Source organism: Alligator mississippiensis, chromosome 2, assembly GCF_030867095.1.
Source record: "Alligator mississippiensis isolate rAllMis1 chromosome 2, rAllMis1, whole genome shotgun sequence".
Classification (NCBI taxonomy): Eukaryota; Metazoa; Chordata; order Crocodylia; family Alligatoridae; genus Alligator; species Alligator mississippiensis.
Window position 1 is genome coordinate 191,854,841 of NC_081825.1, and position 24,106 is coordinate 191,878,946.

The 24,106-nt window shown below is 41.5% G+C and overlaps 1 protein-coding gene across 1 annotated transcript; it reads right to left on the reverse strand.

Annotated features, from left to right (window-relative positions):
• Positions 1-19,271: 19,271 nt before the first annotated feature.
• MYOD1 (myogenic differentiation 1) lies at positions 19,272-23,007 on the reverse strand. The gene is made up of 3 exons (XM_006263492.4): positions 22,143-23,007; positions 20,638-20,716; positions 19,272-20,112 (listed from the first exon to the last, which is right to left on the reverse strand). The coding sequence occupies exons 1-3, from the start codon at positions 22,689-22,691 to the stop codon at positions 19,859-19,861; spliced, it is 882 nt and encodes a 293-aa protein (XP_006263554.1). The 5' UTR covers positions 22,692-23,007; the 3' UTR covers positions 19,272-19,858.
• Positions 23,008-24,106: the final 1,099 nt, after the last annotated feature.

Sequence of the window (24,106 nt, forward strand, 5' to 3'; positions counted from 1 at the left end):
TTAACCAAAATTACTGTACAGTACACATGCATGCCCATGCTGCATAGTAAATATGGCAACTTATGTTGACTTGAGTGTAAATTTGATACCTTCCTCATGCAGGTATCAAATTTACACCTGATTAGTTACTGTGCAGTTCTGCATGTATAGATGCTTTACTGCGCAGTCACACTGTGTGTGTGCACTGACTTGGGTCTAACTTTATCCCAAGTCAGTACACACACAGCATTAATGCACTTTAACACCTGCTCGTGTAGATCCTGGCCTATCCCTGTTTACTGCTCAGTAAATATACTGCATAGTAAATTTGAGCTGACATAAATGCATGTATAGACATGCCCTGAATGTTGCAGAACAGTGCTCCAGGACCCCATTGGAAATGCAAGGTCATATAGATGAAAATTAAATGCTCTTCCTTCTTCAGCAACTCTTAGGATATTCCCATGCTTTCTGTGTTCCCTGGCATCTCAGCTAAATGCAGTTATGGTACCAAGCTTGCACAGGTGTGTACCAGCCCTAACAACAGGGGCGAACAATTATTTTGGGTGGAGGGCTGCTTAACAAGGTTTGGAGAGCTTTCCCTCCCCTTCCACCCCAGAAATACTCCTTTTGGGAAGGGGGGTTGCTATCTTATAACCAGGAAAAAACCAAATCATATACTAAAAGACAAATACCTACTATAACATATTACAAAAAATATTTTTGTCACGATTTGTGTTTGCATACTCTATATAGAGGTGATTGCATAATAACTCAAAAATAAATCTAGTATTGTATATTCTGGGGGTGTGGTTGGGGGTATATGCATGTGTATGGAGGGGTATGGGGGTGTGTGTGGGGAGGGTTTTTGAGGAAGTGTGGCTGTGTGGGGGGGGCATAAGGTATGTTGTATATATGTGGGAGGTTGTGGGGGTCAGGGTGCAGGTGTGTGGTGTTTGTGGGGTGTGAGGGAGGGTGGGGGTGTGTGGGGACCCTCCCACTCCCTTGATGGTGCAGCAGCAGGTGGGGGTGCTCATGCCCAATGCAGGTGCTGTTGCTCAGTGGGGTGTGGTTCTGGCCAGCACTGCTCATCACAGCGAGGAGCACAGTCCCCACTGCGCCACCTCTATCGGCGGCTCTCTCCACTGCACATGCGCACCCCCCTACTCATGCAGCATGAGAGGGGAAACCCCACACACCAGAGTTAGTTGCCTTCCCTGCCAGCTCCAGCATGCGGAACTTCTCTCCCGTGCTGAGTGAGTGCGGGAGTTACATGTGTGCAGTAGGGAGCGCTGCTGCCGGCCCTAGCCCCATACTCTGTGCTCCTGCTCATCTGCAACTTCACCCCCACCTCCACTGCTTTCCTACCTGCTGCCCAGATGGAGCAGGTCTGCTGGGGAAGCCAAGCAGTTCCCCTGGTGGCTGTAGTAATGGCAGCAGAAGCCCCACCTAGAAGCTGCCTGATGGTCAGGACTGGCAAGGCCCTTTTGCCTATGACGGTGGGAGTGAGGCACAATAGAGTATGTTGGGGGGATGTGTATACATGGGTGCCTTGCTCCCACCCTTCTGGGTGAGGTACAATTCATTGGTGAGTTCTGCAGGACAGATGAAAGTGCCTGGTGGGCCAGATTCCACCCGGGGTCTCTATTTTGCCCACCCCTAGCCAACAACCTTTCTGCAAGACAATTCCAAAATGTGGATGGAACTGTGGTAGTTCATACAGCCTCTGGGTGAATAATCTGCATGGATTATGGGAGAAGATAATGTGAGTTTAGCCACCTACCTACTCACTATCTCCTCTTTTCCACTTACTACACAAGGCATGTCGAGTGTAGGCCTAGGAAGATCAGAGGGAATGCGTATCAGAGGCACAACCAGGCCATTTATATAATCAGTATATAATTATTGTTCCCTACTATAACTGTAAGGGCTCTACACAGGGGTAGAGTGATCTATAATAGCAATCTATATAGGATTATAATCCCATCTCTGTTTCAGTGGGAAGCAGTCTGTTTTTTCTCTATTTAAACCTTGTAAGATGAAGATACTCATACATAGTTCCTTCAGTAACATAGGAAGTGAAATAAGTACTGAACATTAGAAAAGGTCTTTGAATGTACTTTGAATGTACAGAAAGCTATACATAGCATCCATATACTAGTAATGAATGCATCTTCTTGATAGGAAAGAGAAAAATATGTTCTAGTGGGATTTTGGTAATGGAATGAATATGTATCATTTTCCCTATTCAAAGAGGTGGTTCAAATTCAGCCTATGTTGGCAGGCACTTAAAGTTTTTACTATCTCATAGGTATTCATTTTACTTCTGTTAGATATCTGAATTAACTTCTTGTGTGTGTCTTCCACCCTTATTGATACAGTATTGCTTAGTAGGAATCATGATATGGCACTGTCTTACAAACTCTTAATGTGAGAATAGTACAGTCTTTGAAGAAACGCTCTGTTATTAGTTTTCCTTCGGTGGAATGGGCAGAGCTTTTGCAAACAAGGAAGTCTCCTTTTCCTTTAATCTTAGTTCATTGATTACCAGAGGGCTCCTCTTTACTTGTATGTAAAGGAGCCATGGGATTTAATGCTCAATCCATGATGCATGTATGGCATGGCAGGAAGCGTGATGGTGTGGATCACGCGTTAAATCCCATCGTGCCTTATTGCTGATGTAGGGGGAGACCAATCCTGGGGTCCCCATGAACCAACAGGAAGCAAGTTCCCTGGGTGGGAGCCTGGGTCAATTTACAGGGCTTCCAAGTGCAGAGGCGCATGGTGCGCTTCCACGGCTGGGATCCCAGCAGCTGACCCAAGCTTCCAGCCATGGGAGCATCCCAGAGGTTCCCATGACAGGGAAACCATAGTTGCTTTGATCTCTCAGCCATGGGGAGCATTACAGCCCCCTGCAGCTAGGAGACTGCAGCTGCTCCAATCTCCCAAACACTGGGGGGCTTCAAGCACCCCCGCTGCTGGGAGACCATAGCTGATTGAAGGTATGCCTGAGTGACCACCTAAGGCATGATTAACTAGTTATTCATACCTCAGGTGTAACATGTAGATGGAAACAGGCATTGACATTTGGACTGAAATTTCTGAAAGAGGGGCGGGGCTTGCTTGGATGTTGTTGGTACTCACCTCTATTCCAATACTATTGTGTAGTGCATAAAGAAACACATTATGCTGATTCCACCTCTGGTGATAAACTAACCTGTAAAGCATTAATAAGAGGTATGGAAAGAGGTATCATTATTTTTTAAGGCCTCATTTTTCTAGAGAGTATCTAAGTTTGAATGCCTGTGTTTTCGGTGCCAGGTTTAACATACATAAAGACCTAGTTTTCAGAGGCACAGAATACTAGAAATTCCTCTTAACGTTTGTAATATTCATTAGTCATGTTAAGGACCCCACATAGAGAACAGTCTCAGTTTACAAGCTAAACACAAATAACGCTGTGCCCCCCAAATCTTGTCAGCAATATGGGACAGGTTAATTAATATACAAATGGAGTAAGTGGAAGAACTTAACAAGAGAGCCAAGGTTCTGTCAAGAGGGCAACTGAGGGAGGACAGCCAAGGCAGCAGTCTCTGGTGTTGTGGTTGTGTGTGTGTGTGTGGGGGGGGGGTGGGTGGATGCAAAAATCAGTCATTGCCTCAGTGTTGCAGTTGCCATGAGGCTACCGCCTGAGTTGCCCTGTGCATCCTTGCTGCCCCAAGCACAGATCTGCCCATGTACCTCTCAAGCTTCCATTACAGCTGCAAGTGACATGAATGCATGAAAATCTAAGTATAGATATCTATGGTAGGGGACTCAACATTAGAAGCCATTTTTGAAAATCTATGCTTAATATATGATTTCCTAGGGCAGTGGTTTTCAGACTGCTTTCTCTGGAATCCTAGGGTTCCATGACAGGTTACCAGGGGTTCTGCAAAGAGATTGTGAGCAATGGTGGAGCGGGCCTTGCCAGGCTGGGTCGCCTGGTTCTGCCTCAGTCTTTAGGATAGGGGTAGGGGTTCTGTGGCAGCAGCAGTGATATGAAAGGTTTAGGATGTTTGAAAACTACTGTCTTAGAACATCCATTGGCAATCAGTCATAGTCACAAATATTTTTCAAGGCAGTACACCTCCCCTTATTGTTTGTTATTGTTGCTATAAAGCAACAACATGTAGAAAATATATTGCATAGACTAGAAAACTGATTTCCAGAAAACACTCTCCACTGGCAGGTAGATAGATTAAATGATCTAACTGGTCTTTTCCATCTCTAGTTTTAATGATTCCTTGTCTCTAAAAAAAATTAATGGATGACTTCCCATCTCCATCCAAGAACCTGTCCTTTAGTCCCTTGCTATACAGAAGAACAAACTGTTACTGCAAAAGGAGGCCAGAGAGCAGATGAGGTGAGGTGACAGATTCAAGTTAAAACAAATAGTGCACAACTAGCATGTTCAGTGCGTGAATATCTTCCTACTTTCCCCCAGGGTTCATGCAAGGGAGAATGAATAAGAACAAGCCTAGACAGATGGGTACTGGGAAGGTTTTAAGAGTGAATATGTAATGAAGCTTAAGCCTGGGGGGGAGGGGAAGGGGCGGGGTTGATTGTAGCCGTGTTGGTCTAAGGACATAGGCCGGCAAGGTTCTTTGAGTAGATGTGTTATCTTTTATTAGACCAACTGAGTAGTTAGGAAAAAGTTCTTGGCAAGCTTTTGGGTGCAATCACCCTTGTTCAGGCCTAGGGAGTCTCTGCTGTTCTGAGACTCCAAGGAATGAGAGAAGCTAAAAGTGTGGCAGGGTGTCAGTGAGAATGTAAATAAGTAGAAATTAGAAACAAGCACCAAACCTTGCTAACCTCATCACCAGAAGCAAACTCGCTATGACCCAAACCACACCCGATGGATCCAGACTATGCCAGGACATGAAATGCAAAATGTGCCAACATATTGCCACCCCCCCCACAATAACTACAACCATCACCATTCCTGGTTCTTACAGCTGTACGTCCAGAAATGTTATTTATCTCATCCAGTACACCTAATGCCCCAATGGAAAATATGTAGAAGAAACCAAACAACAACTGTGCACCAGAATGATCACACACCAAAAATCTATCAAAGACAAAAATACCCAACTACCTGTGGGGGCATGCTTCTCACAGGACAATCACTTCCTCTCTGATTTGTCAGTTCTAATCCTCAAAAGGAACTTACAAAACACCTTCCGTAGATGAGCCTACGAACTGCACTTCATAAATCTACTGGATGCAAAAAATCATGGACTCAATATAGACATTGGTTTTATGACACATTACAACTTGTCTGACATCTGATTCACCAGATACCTGCCTAACCTGACCTCTTACATTCTACTCTTCCCCCACCTTTTCTCTCCTCCCCTCCCCTTTTCTGCCCCATGTCTCCCCAATTTCCTACTATATCCTTCTTCTTTGAGAGCCTCTTTCTTACCTTGTATCATTACCTCTGTTGTGTTTCCCTTTGGCCTTTATTTTTTTTCTTCCCCTGCTTTCTTCCTCCTGCCTCCCCTGCTTTACCTTTTGGTTTTCCTTTTTTTATTATATTTTCACTATGTCCTCTCACTCTTTGAGCTTCTCATTCCTGTTTTCCTGATTTCTATTTCCTTTTTCACTAACAGCTTCTTTTCCACCTTGTATTCTATCACTGTAATATCTCCCTTTAGCCTTGTTTTCCCCTACTCTCTTCCCCCTCCCCTCACTGCTTTACCTCTCTGCTTTTCCTTTTGTCTTTCTAATTTCTACCTATTTACATTCTCACTGACATCCTGCTACACTTTTAGCTTCTCTTATTTCTTGGAGTCTCAGAACAGCAGAGACTCCCTATGCCTGAAGAAGGGTGACTGCACCCAAAAGCTTGCCAAGAACCTTTTTCCAAATACTCAGTTGGTCTAATAAAAGATCACATCTACTCAAAGCACCTTGCCTGGAAAGCCCTAGGTTCATTCAATGAGTGGCGTCAGAAACTTTGAAGCAAATGGCTGTGGAAAAGCTTTTGGTCCACTCATAGATACAAGAACTATAAAAGCAGAACAAAAGAATTGTGATGGAGCACTCTCTATGATGGGTGTAGTTCCTGGATACTAAAGTCACTGAACGCATGTAGTGAAATGTCTGGCTTCAGAATGAAGACCATGTCATCTGTGTTAGTAACCATATTACCTGCAAATCTTATTTTAGCTGGGGATTTGCTGTAATACATTGTAACAAAGAATGTGTCTTTGTTCCTCTCTCAGACTAGGTCACACAGAAATTTATAGGTCTGCTACTAACAACAAAAAAACGGACCCTGATCCTCCAGCTTAAAGAGCCAAGACTGAAGGGGGTCAGGCTAGATGATCTGTTCAGGTCCCTCCTGATCCTAGCTACTATGAAACTATGAAACTATGAAGATCTTAGGTCCAGACAACCTAGGTGCATTCCATGTAGACAATCCAGGTAGAGGTATTGTTAGATTAGCGTTAGCCTTAGCTACATTTTATCTAAATCCATTTCACAAAGTGGTCGTCCAGACCTCAAAACTGAAGTTGGAGTGGAACGGTGTCATTTCGTGCAGCCCTAATGCTCTGTTCACCAGGGTGCCTCTTGGAACAATGGTCACAAACTGACAGACAGCAGATTTAGGCTAGATATCAGGAAAAACTTCTTCACAGTAAGGGTGGCCAAAATTTGGAATGGGCTCCCAACGGAGGTGGTGCTCTCCCCTACCTTGGGAGTTTTTAAGAGAAGGCTCTTTCCTGCCTAGGCAGGGGGTCGGACTCGATGATCTGTTGAGGTCCCTTCTGACCCTAGCATCTATGAATCTGTGAATCTATGAAGATACCTTAATATAGACATTAGGAGCTAATTTCTGCCATCACTTACTCAAAATTTCCATCAGGCAGTAGTAAAGGCAGAATAAAGCCATCAACACATGCTGTTAAAAATCTATTTCATCCATTTATTTGCTTTGATTCTGGAATGCAGATAGAACATACAAACCATCTATTGGTATATGAATAATACTTTGCATGAGCAGCCTTTGAAGCCACCAGGTTTCTTCCTCCAAACAATGTCAAAGCCCCATCCAAAGAGCCTTTGGCACAGAAAGCTGAAAGGAGAGGTTTGCCTGGACCTTTGCAGCTGTCAGCAGAAAAAGCTGAGGAGTTTGGGGAAAGATTCTCCAAGCTATAGTCATTTATGGTATTAAATGTAGTGGAACTCTACTCATTTGTCCTTCATAAATCTTCCTATCCCACAATACATGATACAAAATGGTGGTCTCTCTAGAACTCCAAGCCAAGATATAATAAATGTGAGCACATAAGATTAAGGAGCAAATCTCTAACATCCTGGTACTAAATCTTGATTAAGTTTCTGAAAGGCAGTGCAGGATATTTTATAGTTTCAAGGAATAACAAACAGAAATAACAAAAGTGTTCTTTTTAATCAAATAAAATAGCATTTTGTGATTTTTTTCTACTGTTTGTCACACGGGATAGGAGCATTATGCCCAGCATCCTAGTTTCTTCTTCTTTTTTTTCTTGAGTTGTTCTGTCTATTGCATTAACACCTATCTTGGAAATATTTCAAACAAAATTGCTGATTTCATCTTTAGCTGTGCTACTTTGGTTGGTTATTCTGTCAAACTGTTAAATGTGATTGGACACATGTTTAAATCTGAATTTTATGGAGGTGGCTCTCATCAGTGGGCTATTTCAGCTGTCTCTGGATCACTAGGGAGGCAGACCACAATGGAGTAAGGTACCATCACCCAGGGCCATCTATGTCCCTGCTTCCCCAAAAATGAACAGGTAAGACAAATATTCTTTCATTAGATTATAGTTATAATGGTGGCATGCTAGATAAGCTAGATGAATTCTTGAGGTCCACTCCTTTATTTTTGTTACGTACTGTAGGATTTAGAAGGTCCAGTTGTGAACTGGAACCACATTGTACTAGGTACAATACACCAAATGGATGGCGCTTGCCCCAAAGACTTGAGATCATCCCTTCTTATGACTACATAATGGCATAAATGCATGGGATTTCATACCCACAAACATTTGCTGCCTCACACACATTCACCAGAGATTAATTTGGCCCTACCATGTAAATACCTATAGACAAGGTTGCAAATGTTGAGTCAAATTCCTCTCTTCTGTAACCCAATTAAAATTGATGAGGTTACACTAGGGAGGAATTTGGCTCATTAGCTTGAAGTAATTATTTTGGTGAGTGATATTTTATAGCTGAACTGATGAAGACATATGTATAGGTTTAGACAAATATTAAAAAGGTAATGTGTCTACATCCTCTTTTTCATAGAAATACTGCCCTCCAGTGTTCAGAAAACTGCAACTACATATTTTGTAATTTGTATTCAATAAAGAATTTATGGTCACCTCACAGCTAACAGCAATAGCATTAACCTCTTCACATCATAAAGCTTTCAATAGCATAGCATCAAGATCAGAATAAGCATCAAAGCAGATACCAGAATGCCCTTGCTTTCTTCTTCCAATATGAGTGCTATGTAAGAGTAAGTATATAATAATAAGTCTTCATTTGTATTACTGGAATGCCTAGATGACCCAAGAAATTTGCAACCCCTATTGTGTTAGGTGCTCTGCACATATACAATAAGAGATTGCATATACCATATTTACTCAAACACAAGATGAGGTTTTTTCACCAACAACATGGGGGGAAAACTCGTCATTTAATATTTGTATACGTGGAAACCTTGTTTAATACATTAGCTACCATTAAGCTGTTGCTAAAAGCAGCACATGCTAAGTAATGGAAACAAACTATCAAGTTGATTAAATGCAACCGACACTGAGCATGACTATAACATACATGGCCCATATTGGGCATCCTGATGGGCACTGCTTTATTTTATTTTATTTTATTTTATTTTTTAAAGAAATGTTTTGTGTTCCAAGTCAAATCAAGTCCAAATCCATGAGTCAGTCTATAAGTGGCCCTACAACTGGCAAACATCCTCCACTCCCACCAGGGGCTTCAGATATTTCCAAAGTCTTTTGGTGGACATCCTATATGCAGGCCCAAGCCAGGAGGCTTCAGGTTTGGATGCCCCCAAGTTTTGCCTGCCCTCAGCCATGTGGCCACAAGAATAAGCTAGGGAGGAGCCTCCCATTTCCATAAAACGGGCATTAAGTCCCAACACCTCAGCAGGTACAACACCACACCAAAAGAACAGTTATCCGCAAGGAGGCTTAAGGAAAACTGCCTTCTTGGACCCAGAAACATGGTGTTTCCCCTGCCAGGTATGTATCCTAAGCCAAAAGGCTCTGCTACACCAGGATAGGTTATGCAACCCATCTGAACAAGATACACACACAGTAGTGCCCTTTGAGTACAGTCCCCCTTGGTGCTGACTCTTTTTCAAAGTCATGATGAGCCATTACACTGACTACATTTCAACTTCCTCTTCACTCCTACAGCTGAGCTGCACCTTTCTTTCCCATTTCCATTGAGTCCTGTTTCTTCACCAGCTTTAAATATCTGGCAAACATCCCCTCCCCCCCGATTTATTTTCCCTGCTGCAGCAGTAGGATTCAAGGCAAACTTCTAATAATTAGATTCTATACCTAGAAAATTATAACAAATTTATAAATTTTCCATATATAGAAACTAATTATTGGGGGGTCATCTTATAGTCAGGGTTGTCTTATGTGTTACATACATTAAGAACTCTAAATAATTCTTATGATTTATATAAACAATGCAGATAAAGAAAGAATGGCTCCAAGGACATCCTTTCTTGCTATAAGCTCATAAACCTTCTTATAAATAAAATAAAAATATTTAGAAATATCAACCAGTTTCTGTGGGCAAGGCATGCTTTAATTAAAGAAATAAAAAGGATGCATGCACAAAGGTGCAGATTGAGACACCCCGGCTCACAAGTGGCAAGCAGTCTCTCACAAGATTAGCCCATCTGAAGCAGCATTCAGCAGTGCACTGAAGGTATTTACAGTCAGGCCAAATAGCTGACATCTCATGCTGCATTTCTTTAGTGGAAGAAACTGTTACCCAGAAACCTAATCCCACTCACTAATCAAGAAAGTAAGGTAACACCAAAAATCCCTTTAGCTAGTCAAACAGAGAACCCTAACTACACCCTGTTCTCTATGCTTGGCCACACCTGACATAAACATCATTTTGTCCTCACAGAACATTAATCCCAGTCCACAAACAAAATGCAGCTAAGGACAGCAGCCATGCTGCAATCAGCACAACTCTGGCAACTCAGTACATTTTTCTTATGATTCTATATTTTGTTCTATTAAATTAATGAAACAGATATTTGAAAAGAAGGCACATTGTTTTGTTAACAAAATATAAATAGGAAGGCATGGTGGTATGTGATGCAGTGCTCATTAGGCCTGGCCTTTCATACATTGTTCATACCTCTGTGTAACCATGTTATTCAAATTTAGGAAAGACCATTCCTACTTTGTGGACCTATTTCTTGTATCACACAGCTTGCAGTTGTGTTCCACATTTTTGTATCATATAAACATGCACCTTGTATATGGAGGCAATCTAAATGATGCTAACTGCTGGACTTTGCACCAGACTGGGCGTATCTACATATGCACATTTAATGCACATTAGTCTAGTTTAAGGTGCACTAAAGGTGCACGACTGCATGTGTGTGCCCTTAATGCACTGTAAAATGGCAATTTTAGGCTATTTGAGCCTAAATTTGATACCTGCATAAAGCAGGTATCAAATTTATGCGTGAATAGCTAAGTCACATTAACAAACATGTAGATATGCTAACACAGTGTGTGTCCATTGACTTGGGACCAACTTTAATCCCAAACTGGTCCACACACCTGCGTTAATGCACCTTAGCACATGCACATGTAGATGCATGCCTGAATATACTTAATGTTCATTAAGAATATACTTAATATACTTAATGATCATTAAGTTTAGGCGCATGTAAAAGAGCATGTGTAGACATGCCCACTGCAGAGCCTTGTGGTCTTTACTGTTATTGTGCATATTCTACTGCACTGCTTTGCTGCATTGCTTCTACTCTCTCCAAAATGTCATCATGTGTAGGACTACTGCTCACACCCCACATTTCTCAGCATTTTTCCTGCCTTTTTCTCCTTTTCTTAATTGACTAGCCAAAGCAATGTAGAAAATAAATCACCAAACTTAATAATAAAATAATATTAAATCCTGTTTTCTTAGAGGTAAAGACTTTAGTTTAGTGCCAGTTTCCCAATGTATCTTTTACTGTCTCTAACACAATAAAATACTGATTTGTATTGGTGTTCCTTAACACTACCACAAAAGAATTAATGATAGACCATCCCTAGCTAACTAATTTTTCCATCCTGTAAACCTGACATGAGAAAGGAAGGTTTATCTTGTTAAGCATACAGTCTATTAAATATCCTGTATACTTCCTACCTATGGAGACTTTTTACCATCTTGTACCGTCTACACTTTTCCCAGAGCCCGACAAAAGGACTTCGATCCCGAAAGCTTGCAGAAAAGGACAATTTTCTTGCCATTTTCCAGTTGGTCTAATAAAAGGTATCAATTTGGAACCAAGAGTTCTAGTTTTTTGTATGTATATTAAATATATCATTTGGGAAACAAATGCAGTTTGCACTTTCTCCTATAGATGTTGCTGTTGGACAATAATTATCATCAGCCTCAAAAATAACAGTTCAAGGTCAATTGTCCTGTGTTAACTTCATTCTTTAGCTCTTAATTCAGTGTGCTAAACATTGATTTATTGGAGTCAAGGGAGGTACAGAGACTATGTTTTTAGGTAAGTGCCTCATACAAAAATACAATAAAACAAACTAAGTGAAATTCTGAGCCTATTGAAATTGATAGGAGATTTGCAATTGATTTCAGTAGGAACAGGATTCCATCCATTATTACCAGATCTACACACTTAGTTTTCAAGAATATGAAGACCAGTTTTACTGATGTATACTGGCTGCTGGGGACCAATGTAATGGCATTAAACCACCTAAGTCAGGGGTGCTCAACCCAATCCAGCCACCAGTGCCATGTCATCTGGTCCATGGGGCTCCTCACTGGTCTGAAAATGTGGTGGTGGGGGAACACTGGCAATGCTTCCCTGCTGCCAAATTTGTGGATTTGTAGGAAATCCTGCAGACTGAATAGTGTGGTCCTGCATGTCGGATCAGGTTTCCAGGGTGGCACAGGGCCTGATCCTAGTGTGCAGGGCCACAAGGGGGCAATACGGAGCCTGATCCTGGAATGTGAGCCAGACAGAAGCAGTGTGGGACCCAATCCTCACATTGGGGGTGGGGGGAGAGGGGGAGAGAGGGGTGCTGATCCAGCCTACAGGTCAGCTTTGCACCACTCATCTGGCCCACAGGGCCAAAAGGTCAAGCACTGCTGATCTGAATTCTGGCTCTGAGATGTAGGGGAGGAGGAGAGGAAATCCACTCAGAGTGGGTAGTTAGCTTTCAGACCTTCTGCTATGGTTTGCTATAAATAGTGCAGAAACTTAATTCATGTCTAGCACTTGCCAGTGTATTGACACTATATTTCAGCAACACTAGTACTATTTGCTGAGGCTAACATAAAGTAACACTAGTTTGGGTGGCTAACAAGTCCATACAGAAGATGATAGTCTTACTGAACTTTTATAAAATCATGTGCTAAATCCCATACCAGTTCTATTACCAGGAAACTTCTGAGCAATCTTGCAGGTTTTGAGGCAGTTTAATTTCTGTTGTTAAGCCTAAAACACTTAAGGCATTATTCAAACTCTGAGACAGATTCTAGCTCCTGGCTATACCCTCTTTGCAGCACAAAGGACTGCCTCTAATATAGGAGTCTCCTGGTGGTTAAAAAACATAAACATACACCTTTCCCTGGACTTCATGCCATGTCTTGCATCAAGCTTTTTGAAGAGGGAGCAGGAGTTAAAAAAGTAATGGTTTTCTAATTTTTTCTAAGTCTTTGTAATTTAAAAAATATATAAAATGGTAATTGTTCAAAAGCAAGTAATCGATTAGACATATAGCAGCTCTGACTGAGGTTTCAATGAGGAGATACCAGATAAGGTAGCCAAATAAGTGATACATGTAATTTATCAAAGTCTATCACCGTGACACATCATGTGTGTCTGTACATGCATGCATGCACACATCTACACACAGGGAGTGTCAACACATGCATTTACTCCGACTTAAATTTACTGTGCAGTAAGTTACTGTGCAGTAAGCGGGAATAGGCTAGCATCTACATGTGCAGGTGTTAAAGCACATTAATGCTGTGTGTGGGCTGACTTGGAACTAAAATGAGTCCCAAGGCAGTCCACACACACAGTGTTACTGTGTAATAAGGCATCTACACATACGTTACTGTGCAGTAACTAATCAGGTGTAAATTTGATATCTGCATATGCAGGTATCAAATTTATATTCAAGTCAGTGTAAGTCACCATATTTACTGCGTAGTACAGGTGTGCATGTGTAGATGTGCACCCATACTGTGCAGTAATTTCGGTTACTGCACAGTAAATGCGCACGTGTAGACATGCCCACATATATGTTTATTGGATACAGGATACTACTAGAAAAGGGACTTTATTATAAGTTACTTAAGTCACTTTACTAACAACTAACATAGGCAAGAGTGTTTCTAGAGGTTATTTGAATAAGACTTTAATGTCACTCTGTATTATCATGGATTCTGTATATACAATCTACGTTTCAGAAGAAAAGTAGCTTAGAAAGATTTTAAAGTGGTAAAATTTTAAGAGGGCTATTTCTGTTTCCTATGACATTGCTTTTTCCCAGCTTGCACACTGATCTTTTAAAACTAGCCTCTTGTTTAAAGCTGCTCAGGAATTTGGAATGCTAGAAGCAACCAAGGTAGAGATGGATTAGTGAACTGGGTGCAGGTGAAGCAAGCAAAGGAACACAGTAACAGAAATATATTTCATGGCCTTGCACTTTTTTGATATATAAGATATGTACACAATGGCCTGATTTCACTTGCCATTGATGTCCAAGGACTGAGTTAGTAATCACTTATGGATATGAATAGCAATATTATTGCTTCTGTTATTAACAGCTAAGCTGTATCCACTTGTGTATAGTCACATATATAGACCCACTGAAGATACTAGTTCTGTTCCCATAAGTAAAGTGAATAGTTTTTGCCCTTGAATTTTCTCTCTAAAATATTCAGTCACTTTCACACTTTCATGTTAAAAGGAAACCTGACTTCCAAGGGTGTCATTTAAAATTAAAATGATCCATAAGTTGTGTGTAATATATAGTGATCAACATAATACACTTCTTATTTTCCACGTAGAAAGATATCACCCATAAATATCCTTTCCTTAAGTATAGAAATAATCTATCTATCTATCTATCTATCTATCTATCTATCTAGGGGAAAAAGAGATAAGGTTATATACAGTGTTAAACTATATTTAGAACTGAAAATACTTTTTTAAATGGATCCATTGTTAAATAGGTGCTTTCTTGATACTTCTAATTTCTTTACTGTTTCTTATTAGGACTGATAACACATTTTACTTAAAACTTCTTCAATAATAAAAAGTAATTAACATTTCTTAAATGGTTTTGAGAGGGAGTATTTTAATATTTTAAATTTTTAAATTAAAATTGGTATTTAAATTTTTCCTTGATCTTTTATAGAAAAACAATTTTCAGAACAATTCTATAACAGCTTCAATTTGGGGGAAAATATATATAGAATGAAAAATGTTGAAACAAATCAACAACTTCTTACGATATTTTCCATGTTAAGCATTCAAATAGAAATTACATGAATAAATGAAATGACAATAAATTATAATAAACAAATAAAGGATACATTGGTTGTGTTTTATTTACAAATAATGACACTTTGAATAAAATAAACTGACATATATTTGTAATCTGACTTCAAAATAACACATATGGATAACACAGTCAATCCTGACTCAAGAAAATAAAATGTGCCTATGTCACATATTTATTTTTACACATGCTTACCCTTGCTCCCCCCTCTTAGTTATACTTTTTGAGTTTTCTTATTGTAGAATATTTCATAAAGAATATTGTTCATGTCTAAAAACTACAGTTAAAATTTTCAAACTTTGGTAAAATTAGCCTTTTGAATCAGCTTTAATCAGAGTTAATCAGATTTTTAAAGGTTCTTGATTCTCTGAATCTCTGCAGATGTCAATGGGAGTACTGGTGCTCTCAGTACTTCTGAAAATTGGGTCATTTTTATGCTTTACACAAGATCCTTCAGCACATGGAGTGTCATAGAATCATGTATTTGAACCCCCTCCACAAATGCAGTGAAGGAAATTCTATAACTTCCTCAGGACAGCTTGTTCGATTTTTCTTATGCTTAAAGTTAGACATATGATTAATCTCATTGACTTCAAAAGAATTACTCATGGTTGAACTTATGCATATACTGAAGCATTTCACTGGATCTCTGGCAAAAGTGCTTTGTATTTTGCTGAAGTAAGCCAGGATGGGGTACCTAATATAAATCTAGGAACCTAGATGAGGTACTCAAGGTTGCAAATATTGGCTCAAAATTTTTTCCTTCTCAGTTTCACTTGTAACCTGCCTTAGTGGCTGAACTAAAAGCCTAAATCTAAAGATCCTTAACTTTGAGGTAGTTGAAATCCAAATCTGAAGTCTCCAATAAAGTATATTTCAACATACCTCTCTCCTTAACACTTGAGTGTGTGTGTGTGTGTGTGTGTGTATCTATATATATAACACAGGGTGCAGCTACACATGCATTTTAATATTTAGCAATAAACTCTGGTGCATATCATGCTCGTGCTGGATTTTATTGTTCCTAGGACTGCAGCACATTGAGACAGGTCCAAGCAGCCCCAGGGGTCAGCCTGCCAGCCTAGGGCTGTTCCAGCCCAGCTCAAGATGCTGTAGAGGGGCTGGCTGGGGGACAAGGGTGCTTCAGTGCAGGGCTAGCTGGCAGGCAGCCTGTGCATTGAAATACTCGCATACCCCAGCCAGCCCCATCAGCATCTACACATGTGTTGTGGTGTACTGGATAACACTGCCACAGGATAGTACTTGTGTTTACAAGTACTAACCTATGGCATAGGCAATTAGTTTCCTGCAGCCTAATAGGACCACATGTGTAGATGCTGATGTTTTCTGTGGAGCTAATTAGGCAGCTCCACAGTAAGCGTCTCGTGTAGATGCACCCAGAGAGTATTTGACTCATAGACATTTTATACAAGTGTATTATCTTTTAAAACGGAGAGGAAGAAATCATTCAGTGCAGATCATTCCTCCTAAATTAAACAATACATTTACTCTAAGAATGCAAATGCCACTGGTGCCTTGTTTTGTCAAGCCCAATAGATTTTCCCCATTGACCTCAGTGGGAAAAAAATGGGTCCTGCATAGTACATGTATGAATATTTTTTTCACTTTTATCCATCTGTCTATTTTGGGATGTGTTAAATACTTGCTCTCTGTTGTAACGTTCACATCAGTATGTGGAAACTTGGGTTGCTAAAATAAATCAGTGAAATGAAATAGACATGACTACACAAGGGAGTGCATGTACATACACGTCAAATATAAGTGACCTGATTCACCACCATTTACTCCACATTTCCACCAGATTTACTCCTTGGTTTCCAGTGGACATGGATGTAAAACTGGAGCAATAGGGAAGATCTACACAAGAAACTACATCACTGTAGCAATGCGCTATGGTGATTGCATTGTCAGGCAAAAACCATGACACCACAGCTATGCTACTACACCACTATGATGCACTCCTTCAGTATAGTGCATAGCTACAGCAATATAGTGGCTAAAAATAACTGTGCACCACTGAAGGGACACATGTAGATGTGCCCATATAGTGGTGAATCTGGTCCCAACTTTATGATGACAATTTTTACAAAGAGTCTTGTATTCCTTGAGCAGGCAAAACTTCCAGTGGTTTTAGTTTATATGAACATAAAATTATATCTATGATAATTTTGTCAGCCTAGATCCATGGGGAGATAAAAGACTCTAATAATCATGCAAAGAATATCTCTTTATTATGACCGTGTTCCAATGTCCATCAAAGGCAATGGATATCTTTTAATTGATTTCAGTCAGCATTGGCTACAGGCCCTCAATGGATATATTCAGTCTGTGCACTTCCTGCTTAAGATCAATTTTACACACGTGTCATTTCACTACCTTTAATGAAATTGCTCCTAGTTTACACCAATGTAAATGAGAAAGTCTCATATCCATGTAATTTTTACTTTTAAAGGAAAAGTAGAGTAGATAAAGGGACCGTATTAAGCTCTGTAGGCTGGATCACACCTACCTTTCCATAATAGAACCAGGTAGAGATGGAGAAAACTTCCAGTAGGATCCCCCATCAGAGTTCTTCCCTGACTGTTGTTTTGTGGGATCAACTTTGAAAGTTATGAGTCCCCTTGGATTGGTGAGAGATGAGGACAACCCATGCAGAAGTTGTGTGCCTCTGTGCTGGTTTAACTCCAATGATGGTCCCAGCCATACTTTCAGAAAGTTTCCCTTGGTTTCTGATTGATGCCTTTAGGATTTCCAGTTTAGATTGGAGGAGATCCTAAAAAGGCTCCAGAGTGTTGAAAAGGAGCAATGAGTATAACTATCCAGCCTAAGGCCATGCACTCCCCCGAGAGCTACTGCTAGATATGGTCTTAAAAAAACAGCAACCATGTCAGTGGAAATGTGTGGTTCCTTTCTTCCAGCAAAAGAAGTGAAATCTGCCCATTTTAGAATACGGTTCAAGGAATGCAATGGCTGAACCACTGTGAAATTACTTAGTCATATCATAGTTTGTATATGACTTAATTTTCTTTAAAAAATGAACCTGTAAATAAAATGTGTAGCTCACAGTGAGATGAACAGACTGGTTTCTTTCACTCTGTGCAACAGGTGTCAGTTGTTCCTGCACAAACCTATACTTGTACATTAATGCTAACATCTAGAAGTAAATCAGTATTAAGAGCTTGACTTTTATACATTTCATGGCAAGCTTGCAAGGCTACATATGCTGAATGAGATGTAACTCACTGGTTATTTTTAGAGCAAGTTCCAAACCAGAACCAGATCTCTGGGTTGTAGTATATTCAAAGACGGGGAAAGTTCCGTTTCAGATGCAAACTTCACATCTTTGGCATATCTCTGATTGCCCCAGCTTTGAAGGTTGCATTCTGAACAGTTGTAAACTATAAACCTGGATCTAAAGTTCATGACAAACTCTGCTCTAGTTACTTTCTTTTGGCCATGAAATGGTCAAATCCGAATTCTAATCTTAGAATTAGAACTTGATGTCTTTATTTCTACCCTAATTTAGGGAGAAGGCAGGGCAGGGGGGCACCTTAGAGACTAGCTTGTCCAGAAAGCGACAATCTTTTGTAGGTGACAGCCTAGTTTGGGAGAGGCTGTGAACCAATTAGTCTCCAATATGCTATCCTGTTCTGCCTTTTGCCTGACTTCAGCCTAACACAGCTGATTACCTTTACCTCTTAATTTAATACTTGATCCTTCATGGTCCTGTATGATGCTGTGCACCTCTGTCAACGTTCTCGGTGATTTGACTCCTATGATTTAATGTTCATTAGCTTGTTTATTACACATTAAAGGATCACTAAAATCTGCTATTTACTTAAGACGAATTAAAATAGACTAATGGGCATTAAGCATCACTAAAAACTGTGCTCTTTAGTTAATGCGCATTAAGACAGGTTAATGCACATTTTCCTAGTACCTCACAATGGCAACGCTAGATTTAATGCACATTAACTAAAGCACATTAATGCACATGTAGATGTGCCCACTGACAGTAGCGAGATTTGAGGGGTCCCATAATAATTAGTACCTCTTATACAGTGTTTTATGTGATTGAGCCTTTACCTTGTAAACTCCTTGGAGCAGGAAATGTGTCTCTACATATCAGGTAAATGTGTTTAATAACAATCCTCTATGAGTAAGACATAGGTTAGAAAACACTTCAATAGAATATCAAGGAAACAGACCCCATTTCGGCAAAGTCTTTCATGCCAGTAACTGGAGTCAGTGGGATTGAAGTGTATGCTTAATTGCTTTGCTGATTTGGAGCCTTAATCTTCTTCCTGCCAAGGCAGTACTAAGAGCAGCACCACTCCTAAATGCAGTCGTAATTCTAGAAGCCCTAGTGAAAGTCAAGATAACTCCACAGATTTTATAAATAAAAGTCTTTATTTAGAATACTGTTGAAAACATTCTTGGCAACCACATCGTATAAATATATAAAGTTAAGTTTGGCACAACAAACCAAGCAACATTAAATAGTTAAACTCTTTTTTTGTTCTGTTTTTGTGTTTTTTATGAATTTTTTCTGCAAAGCAACTCTTATTTACAATTTTACAAAAGAAAGCATTATAAAAAATGGTCCACAACCTTATTTTGGGCAGAGTGTAGGGGAAGGTAGCACTTAGGCACTGTCACATCATTACACCTGATATTCATGTAGTTCTTTTTGCAAAATTATAACAGAATCTCAAGAGCAATGTCCCTATTCCCCAGAGCCCAGTTTAAACATTGACTATCACATGGTACATGATTTTATCTCTAGACATATTAAATAGATTTAGTGTAACAACCAATAAATAATTGAGTGTACTTTGAAGTAATACAGGTTTGAAAAATTATATATTTGAAGGAATTTTGAGAGAGATTTTAGAATTGGAAGAAAAAGTACTCAGTCTCTTCAAGGCAGGTCTTTGAGCCTGCAGAACGAAGCAGTTTGTGTTTTCACTATGATTCGGCTCAACCTGCCTTTATAGCACTTGGTAGATGGGATTGCTGCTGCTGCTGTTCTCCTGGGGAAGCTGGGTGCAGTTGGTGGGTGAGGGGATTTGGGTTCTGCTCTCATTCAGGCCGGCTCCTTCTTGGGGTGAGCAGGGGCCACTTTCAGCCACACCTTCCACTGGTGGCAGCACAGCACAGGTGGAGTTATCTGTGGAAATCCTCTCCACAATGCTTGAGAGACAGTCCAGGCTGGAGACAACTGAACTCTTACCATGTTTTGGATCTAAGGATAACGAGAACAGCAGATCAATGAGTAATTAATGCCAAGGGGAAGCAGCCAGTCTTAGATAGGCACATAAACAAACGGTAAGGAAAGATGTCAATTATAAACACAGCAGAGATAAAGTGGGAGTTTGCAAGGCAGAGAGGTTTGGATCTGGGTGAGAACAGAATTTAATGGAACTTGGTCATTAAATAACCATTGTTATTTAATGAAACAATGGTTTTGGTTCAGTCTAAAGCAGGGAGATGGTCATGATTCAGCTGAGAGCTGTTTGGTACAATCTCTGTTACAAGGCACGGTTTAAAATCTGAAGCCGGTTTGCACAGAGGAATATAAGAAAAAAAAAAAAAGCGCAGGATTGTCTGCATTAGTGGCCCCGGGTCACTGGCTAGAAGAGGACAAGTGCCTCCTCAGTCAGCCCGTCTGAAGCCTGCTGGCAGCTGAGGGTGGAAGAAAAAGGCAAATTTACTCTACTGACATTCTCCATTGCACATGCTTGTCTTTGGCATTAAGGCAAACACTAACCGTTTGGCGATTCTGTGTAGTAGCTGCTATCATAGCTGTTCCTCCTGCGAGAGCTGCAAGGGGGCCCACTGTAGTCCATCTGGAAACCAGAAGAATCAATGTGAAGCAGCAGATGTGAAGTGGAATTTTTCACAAGACCCTAATAGGCATCTAATTTCATGTTCTAATTTCTAGTCTGTATCATAGCCCCAGTCATATGCTTTGGTGTATCTTTATACCTGAAAAGGTTTTCCAGCATTTTAATCAGTGAACAGGTGTTTGAATTTTGGAACAGAACATTTGATCCTTGATTTATTAAGGGATATTAGGAGGGGGAGGAAAGGGAGATGGGAATCTGTTTTTCACCAGCTTTTAAAACTTTGTTCTTAGGCATGAAATCCTTTAAAGCAAACCCCCATTCCTTTCCCCCTTCTTCCTGTCATTGGCCCTTCTACTTCACTCTTTCCAATACTGTTTCATACTGGAAAACATCCAAGTTGATACACTTTGTTTTCTCTGTTGGGACTTTCACATAGAAGGACCTGGGTGCTGCCAACAAAAGAAAATGAAATGCTATGATCTGAAGAAGGACTGGACTCATATACTGGGTCCCTCACCTTCACCAACTCTCTTATAGTCCTAGGTACTCAGACCCAGGAATTATTATCCCTTTCAGAAAACAGGGTCCTTCTCAATCTTGAGACATTTTTATGATTCTTGTCTCAGTGTTATTTCACCTGTCTTTAGAAGCTGGGAGTCTGTGATAATTAAGATGCAGACTAGCTGTACAATCAGCTGGAGACTTCTTGCCTCATGGCTTCTATTCTGCAGGATCAGGAGCCCCAGTTCCATTTAATGGCATTCCCCTTATAAAGATCTGAGATTGTGAAAACCAAGGACATTTCTTCAGAGCTACATTTGCGGTAGTTTGGAAACACCAGCTCTTTGACCCTGGGATTGTCCTAGGAGTGAAGGATCCCTTTTCTAGGAGCTCCTCTCATTGAGATCAGATGAGCAGACAATGTCTTGCCTCTTACGAACTACACATACTTTTCTTTATTACAGTGTGGATCTTGGCTATTCTGCCTCCAAAGCTGCACTTACAGGGTTCGGGTTTAAAGTTAGAAGACAGAGTAGAGTGAGGATCCATAATTCTCATCCTCCAATGGCTAACAGACACTGCAGTTCCAGGGATCAGGGACTCTCATTGCTGTCCTCATGGGGGGTCTCAGGACACAGGTTACCTTCATAGGAATTGAGGCCCAGGGTCTGGGCTATAGAAGAATCTTTCACAGGACCCTCGGGTATAGAGTAGTTCTAACTTCTGCCAAGATCAGGATTTAAGAAGAAACCTTATCTCCCATCCCAGAGAATGGGGCCCCTGGGGGATTCCCTACTTGTTTTCTAAGGATCTTGGCATAGAAGAGAACTACATCAACAATCTCAGGAACCAATGTTCAGGGCAGGCTCCCCTGTCAAGGGGTTTAGGATACAGGAGGGGACTTGGGAATGTGCCCAGCACTCACCATGCCATCAGAGCAGTTGGAGCGGGGGCTGGAGGCATCTGACTCGCCACTGTAGTGCTCCAGCACTGGGTAGTAGCTGTCTTCCTGTTCCCGCAGCAGCGCCTGCAGGCTCTCAATGTAGCGAATGGCATTGCGCAGGATCTCCACCTTGGGCAGGCGCTGATTGGGGTTGGTGGAGGTGCAGCGTTTCAGCGTCTCAAAGGCCTCATTGACCTTGCTGAGCCGCCTCCTCTCCCTCATGGTGGCTGCCTTCCGGCGGTCCGCGTTGGTCGTCTTCCTCTTGCAGGCTTTGCAAGCCCAGAGCAGACAGCGGCCAGCCTGGTGGTGCCCACTGGGTGCCCGGATATGCTCATCCTCATGGTGGTGTGTATGATGGTGGGGGTGCTCTTCAGGCTTCAGCAAGCCACCCACATGCACCAGCCGTGGGTCCAAGTCCTCGAAGAAGTGCATGTCCGAGGTGTTGAAGCAGGGGTCATCGTAAAAGTCATCAGCAGCTGAGAAGGAGCAGAGAGAGCCGTCTGGTATCTCCATGTGACCTAACAAGTCCATGAGGGCAACGAGGGATGAAGGGTGAGGAGCAACAGGAATGAAGTAGGAATAGACGCCACAGAAACCCAAGTAATCAGTGTAAAGCAAGCTGCTTAAATCAGGCCTCCAGCTTGGTGTATTTTATCTATCCCCCAGCTGTTTAATGGAGGCTCTCACACACCCCCAACTATCTCCAGTGAACTGGGAGACAGGAAAGAGACACACACACTTCCCTAGGCTTAGATTTAAAAACAAAAACCAGTTCTTTAGTTTTGGTTGGTGCTTGCCTCCCTTCCCCAGCTCAGATCTGCCTTCACCTGGAACTGAAGTGCCCTCCCCTGTTGCCCATCCAAGTGCAGAACTTGTGGCTCTATTTATCTTAAAGCCCCTCTTCAGGGAGAGGGTGGGGATTTTTGCAGGGCCAGCTCCCTTTCACCTGCTGACCAATCCCTTTGTCCCAAGGAAGCACTGGCTGGGGACTTGGAGGGGATGGAAGGGGTGGGGAGAGAGGGGGTCGCCTGTGATTGGAAGGGAGCTGCAGCCCTTGTCAGGCAAAAGTGGTAGGAAAGTTTTTGCAAATGTCAAACTGCAGCCAGAAAATGAGCGTCACGGGGTGGGGGGATCATCTTGATTTTAACTCTTTTCTTCATGAGCTCTCTTGTACTCATCCTTGCTTCAGTGTTATTTGAGGGGCTAGCGTATTCACAGAAACATTTTAGGCTACTGCTTTGAATTCGAAAGCTTTTAATATTATTTCAGAGGGAAAAAAAACAACAGAAATATTTTGTGTTCAGCTTGGGAGCTGTTCTGGTCATATTCAGGGATTTTTGCTTTGTTTTGTTGGGGGGGTTTAAGTTTTGAGAGGTTTATTTTATTCTCTGAGGCAAGCGATTTCTGTTGTGCTAACCTGAGCTTACTTCAATTGAAACAGACTGATCCATCTAGCAACATTTCTTTTCTCTCTGCCAACTTCCTTTCTCGCTCCGCAATTAAGAGAAAAGCAAGTCAAACGAGATACCCATCGGATTGGCAACAAGAAAAGAAAGACGCGCACACGCACAAAAAACCCCTCGTCGAAAATCCCTTACAAAGAAATGCTCTCGGGTTTTGTTAGATCGAGGGGGGGCGATTGCCATCCGGCAGGTTTTCCTCTTGTCAGCCTGCAAATGCTAGGTTTTTTCGTTGAGAAGGAAATAAGAGCTGCAGGTTGCTCTGGCTCATGCCCGAGCGCGGCGGCTCCTCCGTGCTGCGCCGGGCTGGGGGCGAGGAAGACGGGAGCTGGCTCGCAGGGGCTGGGGTCCGCTCGCAGGGGCTGGCCTTTGCCTTTCCATTCCCTCCCATCATCTCGCAGTTGACTAAATCAATCGCTCGCTAAAAGAAGTGGGGGAGAGGGAAGGGGGAACCCCCCACAGCTAATTGCTTTGGAGCCCGGGAGG

What these genes read in the sequence shown, in the direction of transcription:
- MYOD1 (XM_006263492.4), bottom strand. Translation starts at nt 22,691, where the DNA reads ATGGACTTGTTAGGTCACATGGAGATACCAGACGGCTCTCTCTGCTCC. An exon ending in CCAACTGCTCTGATGGCATG is followed by an intron (nt 20,717 to 22,142) that starts GTGAGTGCTGGG and finishes TCTGGTTTCCAG; the next exon opens with ATGGACTACAGTGGGCCCCC. An exon ending in CTACACAGAATCGCCAAACG is followed by an intron (nt 20,113 to 20,637) that starts GTTAGTGTTTGC and finishes CGTTATCCTTAG; the next exon opens with ATCCAAAACATGGTAAGAGT.